At 40.0% G+C, this 13345-nt stretch overlaps 1 protein-coding gene across 3 annotated transcripts in view; it reads left to right on the top strand.

The window, feature by feature from the left end:
* LOC131051920 (vacuolar protein-sorting-associated protein 33 homolog) overlaps positions 1-13345 on the top strand; it is a 208623-nt gene that overhangs the window by 58719 nt on the left and 136559 nt on the right. For all 3 annotated transcript variants that reach the window (XM_057986520.2, XM_057986519.2, XM_057986518.2), the window contains 2 exons: positions 12876-12983; positions 13112-13156. In XM_057986520.2, coding sequence (XP_057842503.1) covers positions 12876-12983; positions 13112-13156 — 153 coding nt within the window. The remainder of the gene's footprint in view (positions 1-12875; positions 12984-13111; positions 13157-13345) is intronic.

Genomic DNA, 13345 nt, shown 5'->3' with positions numbered 1-13345 from the left:
ATAAAACATGAAAAGAGTAATCATAAGGATGCGTACACAGAGTTTCTCGTGGAAAACCCTTTTGGGTGAAAAACCACGGCACAAAAATTTTATTCAAGAAGAGGACACCAATCCATTTACATAAGTGAGGTACAACTCACACAAAGAGCACCAACTCAGATCAACTGAGGCACCAACCTCAAGTAGAGCACCAACTCAAATGAAATGCAGAGGCACCAACCTCTAATTGAACAAACAAACTGAAAACAAAATTTTAACTCACAACTCCTCTAAAAGTTTGGACTGACTTCACATCACAGTATTTGATTATATCTGTCACTGTAAAAATTTCTGCAAAGCCTGAAAGCAACACACTAAAAAATATTCACTTCAATTAATCTCCTTTCTCAATAACTTGTCACTGTAACAGCAACATTATCTAGAGCCATCATCAAAACAAAAAATGAACCGTCCCTGAAAAAACTTGTCCTCATTGTGTTCACACATCAATACATATCCTTAATACAAACAACCATGCACATCAGAAGGTAATACTTCAGAAAACGTTTCAAAAACCTTTTTCAAACATCTCCAACTTGTCTTCTACAGAAAACAGCATCCTTAACTTTTCCGTTTCTCCAAATAAAAAATGACTCTACACACACACTGCTACAGCGAATTTCTTCCAGATTTTACACGAAACTCCTCCAAAGGCAAAATGGGAGCTTCCAGAGCATATATTCTCACGCTGAAAGTCCTCATCAAAACCTTAAGATGTTATTCCAGATATATCTGCATCAAGAAATATCCCTTAGATGGCTTCATGCGTATCTCATAGCTCACACCCCCTTAAAAAAAACAAATCATGGGCAACAACAGTATATCTTCACACGACTAATAATAGCTCAAAACACCCTGCAAAAAGATTACAAGAATAATCTTTGATGTGCTGCTTTGTAACATTTTAATATTGTTTGATTCCTACGTTATATATTTCGCACACTGTAGATGATATATGTTTTTTAAAATCACTTCACTCAAGTATTGATTTCAATAATAGTATCCAATGAATGCTAACCATTCATAAATAACGCCCAACTTAAACGCACATGGTGGCTAAACTCCAACGTGTATCCTGTACATCTTTATAACCCACGACTTCAGACAACAAAAGTGCTTCTAAAAATATTCATTGTCCCAAAATAGAATAGAAGGATTATCGAATAAGTTGCTAAGCACCAAAAACTGAAGCCGTTCAAGGATTATAATTCTCAGCCAATAAGGGAGGGTAAGAGGGGGAGTACCTTTATCTCCTTAAAAGGGAAAACCTGAAAACAAGTTAGAAAATAACAATGTTCCATGGGTGTTGGGGACGGGGGACGCCGGGACGGGGGGACCAAGTGCCTAAGTTTGGGGATGGCAGGGGGACGACGGGGGGACGGCGGGGGGGGGGGGGTGGCAGGGTGGTGGTGCTGATATAGTTATACATATACATATAGTACTTGAAAAACTAGTTTTGAAAAGATTATGAAGAATTACATTTCAAATGAAACTATAGGAAATTTGAAATACTAAATCTAAATACCAAGATTTCTTCAATGCTAATTGCTAAATAAAATTGGACAAATGAAATTGTCAAATTGGAGATTTCTATTATATTGAAAAAGGAAAACCGAAAATATGAATATTTGATGCCATTGCAAAGTCTATAATAATAAAGATGATTACATGATTCAGCATTACAATGAGTAGCCAAATACAAATACGTGTAGCAATAGTATTACAAAAGAGACTAGAGTCAAAGACAAAATGACAAAACTCAAAATGTCGCTAATGGAGGCCTCTAATCATCTACGAACTCCTCATCACTGGAACTGTTGGACTCCCGAAGATCAAGATCCCTCAAGCTCACACCAACTAGCCCTGCATTTGAAGTGGTAGGATCATCCTCATCAATCCGTGAAGGCTCCTCTGGCTCTACATCCCATCGTGCCGCTGGACTCTCCTTGTACACAAGTGTCTTGCGGTCCATGAGACGCAAAGCACTGTGTACAGCCACAAGCTTCTCTGCTCTCTTAGAGGTAAGTCTGTTCCTCTTAAGAGATTGGATGAAGTTATATGTAGACCAGTTCCTCTCAGTAGCTGAAGAACTGGAAACCTGGGATAGCAGACGGAGGGCTAGAGTGGTGGTCAAAGATTTCGGGCCATGACAATTCCACCACAAAAGTGGATCCTCCTGTGCCATAGTGTCTATACCCATCTTTGCCACATCTGAATAACCTCTAAGAGTGGCAAATCTTCCCCACTTAGTGCGAATTGTGCCAGCATCTCTGGAATCAAACATCTTCTCTACGCACCTAAAGAAATCCGCCTTCACCTCATCATCCTGAATCGGTGTCACTCTACCTGGTCTAGCCTTGTACCACTTAGGATTCAAGGCAAAGGAAGCCATATGCAAATGAGTGTTCAACTTGTCCCATCTACGCTGAATGATAGGCCGAATTTGCTCATTGTAGAATTCTAGAGAGGGGTCCTTCACTCGCATAGTAGTCCTCATCTGGTCAAGCATAGAGTCAATGCGCTCATACACCTCTCCAAGGTTAGGTGCATTCCCATCCCCATATCTGATCACCTGGAATATTGGAGAAATGATGGAGACAATGTATTTCGCATCAGTCCAAAACACATCACTCTTCACTATCTCCTTCACCCTTCTCCCCTGCTCTGTCTTGGCCTCAGCCCACCTATTCCACTCATTAGTCATAACCATGAGTTGCAATGCCTCTTGCAACTCAATCATTCTCTCCAAGAGAATGAAATAGGATGCATATCTGGTCTCAACTGGTTTCAAGAATTCCTTCTTCGCGAAGGTCCTGAAGAGTGCATGTGAAGTGTGGTGGTTGCAGATAAACATCTGCACATCTCTCGCATTGGTGACCACTCCTCTAATCCAGTCAATCTTCCCCATCTCTTTGAGTGCATTGTTCATGGCATGCACACAACATGGGGTCCACCAAATGTGTCTATAGGCTGCCTCAATGAGTCTCCCTGCTGCTCTACACACATGGGCTGCATCTGTCACTACTTGGACCACATTTTGTGGACCAACCTCCTCAGTAGCCTCCCTGAGGACCTGAAATTGGAATTCAACATCTTTACGATGCCCTGTACAATCAACTGCTCTAAGGAAGTATGGGCCCTCTGCACATGTGACCATGATGTTGATGAGTGGACAAGGGCTAATGTCCGTCCACCCATCCATAACTATGCTGCACCCCGATGCCACCCAACATGCCTTCATCATCTCCATCAAAATATTGATCTTGGAATAGCATTTATCCAAGATCGAGGTCCTCATTTTCATCTCCCCTGGTGGCACATAAGATGGTCCTCCCTTCGCCACCATAGCCATCATCTCCCTATAATAAGGAGACCCTGTAACATGAAATGGAATGCCATTGACAAAGAAGAACTTGCCAATGGATTCATCAGCAATGGGGTTACTCTGTGGTGTTTGCAACCTACGTTTCCCTGCCTTGGCGACACTAGAAGTGGAAGTGGATGGAGATCCAAACATCATTCCTCCTGCCTGCGAAGCATGAGAAGTATGTGGTGGATTCTGACTGTGTTGAAGGGCTGCCCTAGCAGACAAAGTAGTAGGCATTGAAATATTTGTGTCATCTGGAACCCCCCAAAGCCTGTTAAACTCAATTCTGTACTGTATATTTTTAGCTTCCGCCAAAAACTTACAATGTCTCACACCTTTTCCTCTCCAAAAAAGAAAGTGTGCATTCACCCTACTAATGCTACCAGGCCATTCAGTGTCACAAATGTTGCACTTCCACTTCCTTGTTCCCCCACTTGAATGTGATGTGCCTTGTACTGATATTCTTGAAGCAAACTGTTTGAGAGGAGACTTAGGATCAAAATGACCCCTAGCATACGGTGGCAACAACTCTGAAGGGCAACCTGTACTAGCTGGTGCACTCGCCATAGAACTAGATTGGGCTCAAGGATCAGCCCCATGGTCACCCCCGTCATTTTCAGGTTCATATTCTGAATCATTCTCACTATGAGAATGGATTTCCATCTCATCTTCACTCATGCCTTGGCAGCTCATTGTGAAATTGATACTCCATTTCACAAAATAAAAATAAAAATAAAATCAGCGTAGTTTAACAATTTGTTTTTTTTTCCTATTCATCTCAAAATGAGATTTGATGTTGAATCTTGAGGGCAAAATGATGAATCAACTTTAATTATTTTTATTTTTATTTTTAAATAAAAAAAATCATAAATTTTAAATTTTGTTTTCAAAATTGAAATTTCAAATTTGCAAAATAAAAATAAAAATAATAAAATTTGATGTTGAATCAAATCATCATTTTGCCCTCAAGATTCAACATCAAATCTCATTTTGAGATGAATAGGAAAAAAAATCCAAAAATGACATTTAACAATGAAAATCAGAAAATAAAACCCAAAAAACAAGAAAAAGTTGAAAAACCCTACCGTGTGCTTGAAAAATCTCTTCAAAATACAATAGAATCTTCTTCCTCCTCTTCTTCTTGCTTCTTCTAGCTCCTATCACACTTGCAATCACTTTTCTCACCCCTTCAATCAGGCTTCTTCAAGTTTTTCCTCCTCTTCAGCTTGCTGGAAAAAAAATTAGTCTTTCAAAATGAGAGTGAAATCAACAAAAAACATGGTTTTGTGGGAAAGGGTGGGGCCCACGTCCAATTAGGGTTACCCCTTAACCCCCCCAAAAGTCACATTGTTTAAAACATTTGCTTTTATGCATTACATTTCCGTGTGGGTGACGGGAGACGTCTCCTCGTCTCTGGCGGCGTTTGGGTGGCGGTGGTGGGACGACGGGGGACGTCGCGTCCCCGTCCCCCCGTCCTGGAGACGTCCCTATCTCCGAGATGTGGTCAAAAAGGGGGGGGGACGCGTCCTCGTGGAACACTGGAAAATAACCTACAAATTATATTATATAAGTGAATAATAATTACAAACAACTAGCTATGATGATACATAAAGTAAGGAATGACTGATTATGGTACATAAAGAAAAGAATGATTGATTATGATGAAACATAAAGCAATTTATAATTACAAACAACTGTCTATGTAGAGATATAGATCATAACTTACTAATTGATTACAAGGTTACCTAACTAATTATTGAACCCCAATTGTAGCAGCTAGGATGGGTAACTTGAGAGGGTGTCTTTACAACTGTTCCCCCTCAATTGAGCCACAGATTGGTAACTTGATAGGGTGTCTTTCAACTGTTCGCCCTCAATCGAGGCATGGACATGTAACTTGATAGGGTGTCTTACAACCGTTCCCCCTCAATCAAGCCACTTTCTCCCTCTCATATGATTCCATCCATCAGCATGGTAGAGAGGATAAGGATTTACCCTAATAAGGTGCCCTAAGTCTAACCCTCCTAAGCCCAAAGGCAGAGCACCTTTGCCCCCCTTTGTCCTTATGTGAACCCTGCCATATATATGAGGTGGCATGCTTAGGGGTGACCCCAACACTGTCCCCCCTATTTAGGGACCCTTTCTTCTCTTACCATGATTGGGTAAATACACATATATAAATTGTAAAGAACTTATATCTGTTACAATTACTGGCAGCCATGTTCTTAATTTAGTAATAATTACAGAAGTATAATATTGATCTTTAATATCTATGTAATGCTTAATTTTATTCAGTAAGTTAATTGTTAAACAATGGTTGATTATTCTAAAGATCAGATGTTCTGTGTAACTAGAAAGGAAAAATCCCAGATCGTCTTGTGCCTATTAATGCGATCATGGAAAGTTCTTACAGTTGGCTTGCCCTTTTGTGTTTCGATTCTGCTGGAGTATTCTTCCCTTCTTCGATTATTATTCCTTCAGGTTTTAGTGCAGATTCATTCTCTGTTCCTTTCCTTCAAATGCTTGGAGGCTATTTTTTCCCTTTCATTTTTGGTGGAAGGCCACCGATCAATGGTCATGACTTTAGTGGCAGCGACTCCTTTGAAAGGTTGCTGCCTTTCCCTCTATCATTATTGCTTAGTCGTGTCAATCATTATTGGTCTTTTGCTTAAGGATCCTATCATTAACTTAACTAATCATTCTTTGATCTGATTGTTCTTCCTTTTGGCAGCGATACCCTCAATTGCAATCATTATAGGATGCTCATAATAAAATGTGAATGTTGATAATTTTTAAATTATTTAATGTGAATACGATAATCAGAATATAATACAATAATAAATAGCATTATTAAGGATACATTCAAGACTCCTCTAACTATAATATGAGAGGGATATGACAGCCAGTCAGAGGAAGCATGTGAAGGTTGTTTGGGACCATTTGAGTCTTTATTGGGTAACACATAGCATGTCCATACTCCTGGTGTAACTATGGCTTTAGGACTGAACCTACCAACTTGTGAATGTAATTATCATTGTAATGCATATATATTGTTGATCTAGGTTAATTCCTATTGTATTTGTTAAGGAAGTATAGTAGAAGAGTTGTGCAACCTGCTTATTTGATTAGCAAAGATGAATTAAGGTGTGCGAATCAAGTTGCAAATCCTATACACACTAAGAGAATGTTTTGTAGTAGATCATATTTGGTTGATGGTGCAGTTTGAGTTTGGAAGGTTTGCATAATCCATATCTTGTTGTATTTGAGGTTGGTGCCTCACAATTTGAGTTGATGCTCAATTTTTGTATTAGGGGATTGGTATCTTGTGTAGGTTGGTGCCTGCAAATTCATTGTTAGGGGATTGGCGTCTTTGGTGGGTTGGTGCCCATAAACATTTGTAAGTTTTATATTTCTTTGTGAGGTTGGATTTTGACAGTAGATCCAAGTAGCTATTCTCATCGTGGTTTTTCCTTTCTAGGTTTCCATGTTTATCTGGTATTCACTTGTGTGCATGTGTGTTTATGTTTATCATTTGGATAGTTGCTTTATTGTTAAAGTAAGGTCCGGAAATGCTGCTAATGATAGATTGCATTTGAAGTTAAGTTTTTGCATATAGTGATTCACCTCCCCCTCCCCCTCCCATTATAGTGTTCCAAACAAGACTAATCGAGTGCAGTTATTAAGAAGGAATTAATGTCAAAGTTGGCAATGTTAATCCACACCAGCATATATTTTAGATATTTAAATCCACAAATATCTGGAGCAGATATTGGTTACGATTGTGTTAAGTTTTATCTATCAAAATTGTGGAAAGATAGTACTTCAAAAACATAACATTTTCATTAGAAACTTGGTTACCTTGATATGTAAACATGATATAATAGGAGTCTTAGATGGAGGGATCCAAACGTAAAAGATATTATCACCTCCAATTAAAGAAAACAATGAGATTTCTAGGTGGAAGCATACAAATGTGGGGATTTGTTACTTTCTAACTTACAAAAATGCTATATGGATCACGTCTCTTAGAATATTACTGTTTAGATGGTACAAATATCCATGTGCTATTGGGATAGATATTATATTGATTTTTTAATACACTGTGTTATATTTGAATCTTTATCGATTTCACGTTAACTACCTTTCACTCTCTTATGATAGGAGCATGCTTATGTGCCTCAATGCAAAGAGATTAGAACTGTTTGTAGTCGGCATAAAATGCTTATTGTTACGTATGATAATATTTATTATTTACCAATGTATTAATTGTTTGTATTAAGTGGAATGTCACTCCCAGGTAGTTAATGTGTTGGTTGGTTGATGGCTGTGTACCTCTCGACAAACATTGGGTCTTTTAAATATGTTGTGTACTGCCAAGGAAGGTAGTATGGTATAGTTGGGTGAATTGTAATCCTTGGCTGACCATCTCTAGTCTTCCTCTTTGTAATAATTGCATGTGAAAATAAAGATATATTTTACTGCTATGTCTGGTATGCATTGTCATGTATATTCTTATGTCTTGTATTTTATTTATTAGATATAGTAGTATACATTTGGTGCTGTTGCCTTAAAAGAAATCGGGTCAGCCTTGAGTGATTCATGCCCTTAGACCCCAATAAAGGTGAGAAGAGGCCACAGGGTGGTCAAGACTAAGCAATTAGGTGATCTGTCGACCCTCGGCTAGAGGGAGCACAGGGATGAGTCAGAGCTTGGAAGTACGTGGAGTGTTGGGAAGCTAGATGTGGACGTGTAGAGGATGCACGCGTGGCCGATAGTGCAAGGAAAACACTGGAACACAGCGGTTAGAATAGTCCACCCAGGTCCAACACACTTGAAAGTACTCGGAGTGTTGGGGATGCTGGAAGTGGATGTGTAGAGGATGCTTGCGTGGCCGAGAGTGCAGGGAATGCACCAGAACGTAGTAGATTGAACTGTCCACCTAGGTCCAACACACAAGGGAGTAAGTAGGCGAGATACCAATTTACACCGCATTGGGAACTTGCCCCTCACCGAAGGTTACCAAGGTGTAGAAGATGCAAAAGGTGGATGCATAGAGAGCTCTCACGTGGCCGAGAGTGCAAGAGATCCATAGCAACAGAGGTGAGAGCGAGATGGTCTAATCTGGTCAAATACACGTAACGTTTCGAGTGAAAACAATGATGAACACCCAAGAGAAGCAGAAACTTCCTAAATTTACAGGGGACGGATCAGAGGATCTCGTATGCTATTGCAAGACCTAGATAACAATATGGGATGCGAATGGTCAAGATGACCAGGATTCACATGGTACCTTCCGAGTGAAAACAATGATGAACACCCAAGAGAAGCAAAAACTCCCTAAATTTACAGGGGACAGATCAGAGGATCCTGTACGCCATTGCAAGAATTGCATAACAATATGGGAGGCGAATGGTCAGGACGACTAGGATTACTGGTTGAAGGCGTTTCCTGCCACCCTACGGGGAATTGCCATCGATTGGTATACAAACCTTGACGCTAAGCACAAGACGAGATGGAGTGATTTGAGGAAAGCATTTCAAGATGAATTCAAACTACTCCGTGATGACAATGAGATTGTTGCAGAGATTTACAACACCTGACAACGAGAATGTACGAATATACAATCGTAGGCTCAAAGAACTGTTGAACAAGATGGAGAACCACCCAGCTGGCGGGTTGGACAAGAGGTGGTTCATTGAGGGATTGATCCCCTCACTGTGCAAGGAGATGAAAGTAGTGCCTTCGTCCTCGTACATCGATGCTTACAATTGGGCGATGGACATTGAGAGGGAAAACAAAACATCCTCTTGAGGGAAGAGGAAGACAGATGATGACGAGAGCATCGAAGGTAGCAGTGATGAGGAATCCAAACCGTACAGGCCGTTTGATGGGATATTTTGAGAATGATGAAAGAATCGAAGGCCGAGAAAGGTACCAATGAAGAATGTAATGAACTATGGTGTATTGAGTGCAATATTGAGGGGCACGCGAAAGGTAATTGTTCCAGAAATATGTTTTGTGAGATTTTCTAGGTGCTAGGTCACTCAATAAAGGAGTGTGCATATAATTTGAAGACTAGAAGTACGCAAGTACTCTTCACATAGAAAGGGTCTAGCCCATCGAAACCACAAAATGTATTGCCTGGCGGCGATGGAAATCAATGAGGACGAAATCAAATACAATACGACTCTAGAGGATGTCCTATCATACAGTGCCAAAATTGTAGTGAATGGGGACGCTTTGCAAGAGACTGCCAGAATAAGAAAGACAACATGCAATTGTTGTGCAAATGGTGCGGACCAGGGAATCACGAAGACATCGACTGCCCAAAGCAAATGGGTATTAATATGTTGGATGTGGCAGAACAAGACGAGCCAATTTTGTCAATTACGAGAGCATAGATGAAGAAGACGGTGTACTTGGACCCTTGTACGAAGAAGGAATGACTGCGAGAAGCCAAAGCAAAAAGTAGAACAAGTGTTGGGGAAGGAACGAATAACTTCCAATGGAATTGCAAGTACGCCATTGTGGGAGTCAGAGAAGAACAAAGTTCGGTAGGTGCTACAGACAACCATACCCATCAAGGTGGTAGACCACCTTCAAACTATGCCACAACTGAGAATTGCAGTTACCAACACAGTCATCCGAAAAAAATTTAAGCCACGAGAAATTTATGGGGAAACCACCACACGAAGGGAATGAGGCCAGTGATGCAATGTTGCTGACGGTGACAATTAGGAGGAAGTTGACTGTCGTCAAGATTGAAATAATGGGCCAAAAGTTGACAAACACCTTCATCGACGGGGGCTTGGGAGTTAATGTGGTGTCGAAGGACACTTGGAAATATTTGGGGAAGCCGACCCTATGGTTGCCGACCTTCCAGTTAGTAGGTGCCGACCAACATGGCATCAAGCCATTGGGAACATTGATGGCACAAAAATTAATGATTGGGACACAACAATTTTCTTGGACTTTGTAGTTATTTCGTTGCAGAAGAAGGCGTATGATGCACTCTTTGGAAGGGGATGGTTGATTACTGCCAAGGCAAATCATAATTGTAAGCAGAACACACCGTCGATCGAGTGATGGGAGGAAGCATGTCATCGATTTGAGGAACTAGGCGGTGAGTGAAGAACTGACATTGTCTGACTCGGAGTTCGAGGATGGAGAGTTAGGTATGGATGAAGGGAGGAAAGGCATGGAAGCTATTGATGAAGGGGTGCTTGAACTGGAAGATTGCTCTGAAGATTAGATGAGTTCCTTGAATGTCCTATTTCACTGGCAATTGGAGGACTACGAGGTATTTTCACCAACATGTAATTTTCTCGAAGCTACAACTCTAAGTGAAGAGCAACCAATGAAAGCATATAAAGTTATGAAGGATACATCTGACAATACGAAAAGCAAAATATGTGATGTGGAGTGTACAGATACTTGTCAAGGAAAAACAACAGTATAGGAAATTTACGGGGAAACCTATAAGATCAATCATACTCCCAACATCCTTGCACGACAGTTTTGCAACCATTTGCACCCGTATGACAGTGTCATTTTGCACCTGTACGACATTGTGTACGACAATTTCATCTTGCACCCGTATGGACTCCCTACTATTTTGTACAATGGCAATTTGTTTCATCCCACACCATACGGTGGTGGCATGCAAGCGTACGGTCATGTCCATTGAATTTTGTACGACTTCATTGGTATTGTTTCCCCATACGACAATGCGGTCATTTTCACACTAGGCAAGTTGTTCCTAAACCCGTATGATAGTTTGGCATCTTGGCACCTTCGCATCCCCTTGGCATCTATCATGTATGAATAACTATCGCGTATGACATGCATCGCATACGAAATCCCCATCTTTTGTACGCCCATCCAATCCTCCCATATATACCTTGTAGGGACTTTTTCCCATACTATCAATAGTGAACCCATGTGTACATCATTCGACTTGTAGAGTACGACATTCAAGTGTACACATTGTATGACATCTTATTTGTCATTCTGTACAGCATCATAGGACCATTCATCCCATACGGATTTCTTGGTATCCCGTACGACAGTCAGTAGTTCTCTTTGGGCAATGTTTTTGTCACTTTGTGTGGCTTTGGCGTTACCTCATATTGCCCTTTTGTTACCCCATATGACGACTATGTGCTTCAGTCTATATCGCACGACAATTTTCCACCATATGAAGATCTCATGCCTTGTTCGTACAGTTATCCTTGGTGGTTCCTATGGGGTCGGGTTTTGATTTTTCTGTACAACACTTTCTTGGCCGGATTAAAAACCCGGTACGACATCATTGCTACATTGTTTGGATGTCATTCATCTCCCACAGAGCCTCTTGCATCATATATGACACAATTAGCTATAGCAAGACCTTCCCATATGACAACACCAACACTTTTCCGTACGCGATGTGTATCAGGTCGTACAAGAAGGACAAAAAAAGCAGGTGGTAGGAGTGAAATCTCCATTTTCTGGCTTCATCAACAATGTTTTTGGTGTCTTAAAAAATCATGAAAATCATGTGCGCCATGGAGTTTCGTGTGGTTTTGAAGGTCTTAATTTGAGCACGAGGGGTGTTGCCCCTCGACCCCGCAAGGGGTGCTGCCCGAAAACCCCCATTTGATTTGGTAGGTACACTATGAGTTGGGGTCCTCTAGTCCAAGTCATTGTCTGTCATTAGTCTTTTTGGAATATTACTTGGTGTTTACTTGTCATCTGGAAGATGACTTTTTTTTTGGGGAGGATGATGTAGTTGGCATAAAATGCCTATTGTTATGTATGATAATATTTGTTATCTGCCAATGTATTAATTGTTTGTATTAAGTGGGTTGTCACTCTCAGGTAGTTAATGTGTTGGTTGGTTGATGGTTGTGTACCTCTTGGCAACTGTCAGGTTCTTTAAATATGTTGTGTACTGCCAAGGAAGGTAGTACGGTATAGTCGGGTGAATTGTAATCCTTGGCTGACCATTTTTTGTCTTCTTCTCTGTAATAATTGCATGTGCAAATAAATATATATTTTAGTGCTGTGTCTGGTATGCATTGTCATGTATATTATTATGTCTTGTATTAAATTTATCAGATATAGCAGTAAACATTGTTCCACATTGAACATCCTTTTAGAGTAGCTACAAATAACTAGCTACCCACTAATATTGATCTTTCAATTTCATTCTTGTAAAATGAAAATGTTCTAGTTAATGAAACTTTGCCTGATAAATCTGGGATAAGCATGAGTCATTATGGCAACAGAGTTGCTTTCACAATAGGATTCTTATTTGGAGTAGAAATTTCCAGAGTCAACCACTCTACAGTATTACAAGTCTATATGAAATAATTTTCTCGTATGCAAACACATATTGTGATGAAAGCATCATGTTGAATTTTGTAGTGTTATTGATTTTTCGGGGCTATGTTGCGTTCTGCTCTAATTACGTGTTTCTATGTCACAGTCTGCTTTTGGTGTCATACCAAATGTAAGAGTGAAGGGTAAAGCAGCCACAATTGTTGCAGATATACTAAGCCGTATGCAGCTTGAACAACCTGTTGTGTCATCCAATGTGAGGGAATGCTATGAATTAGCTTCAGTTCATACATGTTGTTTTGTATAGCAGAATAATTTGAAGTGAAAAGTACTACAATGCTTTTGTAGTATGATTTGATAATTATTTTTCATTGGCATGCTCAGGCAGGGATTCCGGAGATTGATACACTTATTTTACTAGATCGCCATGTAAGAATTTTACTTCTTTGATTCAATTCTTTTCATTTCAATTCTTGTGCATATGAATGCTTATATCCTTTGGGGTTTAGTTTTGAAACTTCATAACTAATATTATCTATATAGTAATAGTGACAGTAATACTAATAGTTACATATATATTGTCACTGGCAATGATTGACTGTAAATTTGATGTAATGT

Source organism: Cryptomeria japonica, chromosome 8 (genome assembly GCF_030272615.1).
Source record: "Cryptomeria japonica chromosome 8, Sugi_1.0, whole genome shotgun sequence".
Classification (NCBI taxonomy): domain Eukaryota; kingdom Viridiplantae; phylum Streptophyta; class Pinopsida; order Cupressales; family Cupressaceae; genus Cryptomeria; species Cryptomeria japonica.
The sequence above is the reverse complement of the archived record's forward strand: the minus strand, read 5'-3'. Positions and strand labels throughout refer to the sequence as shown.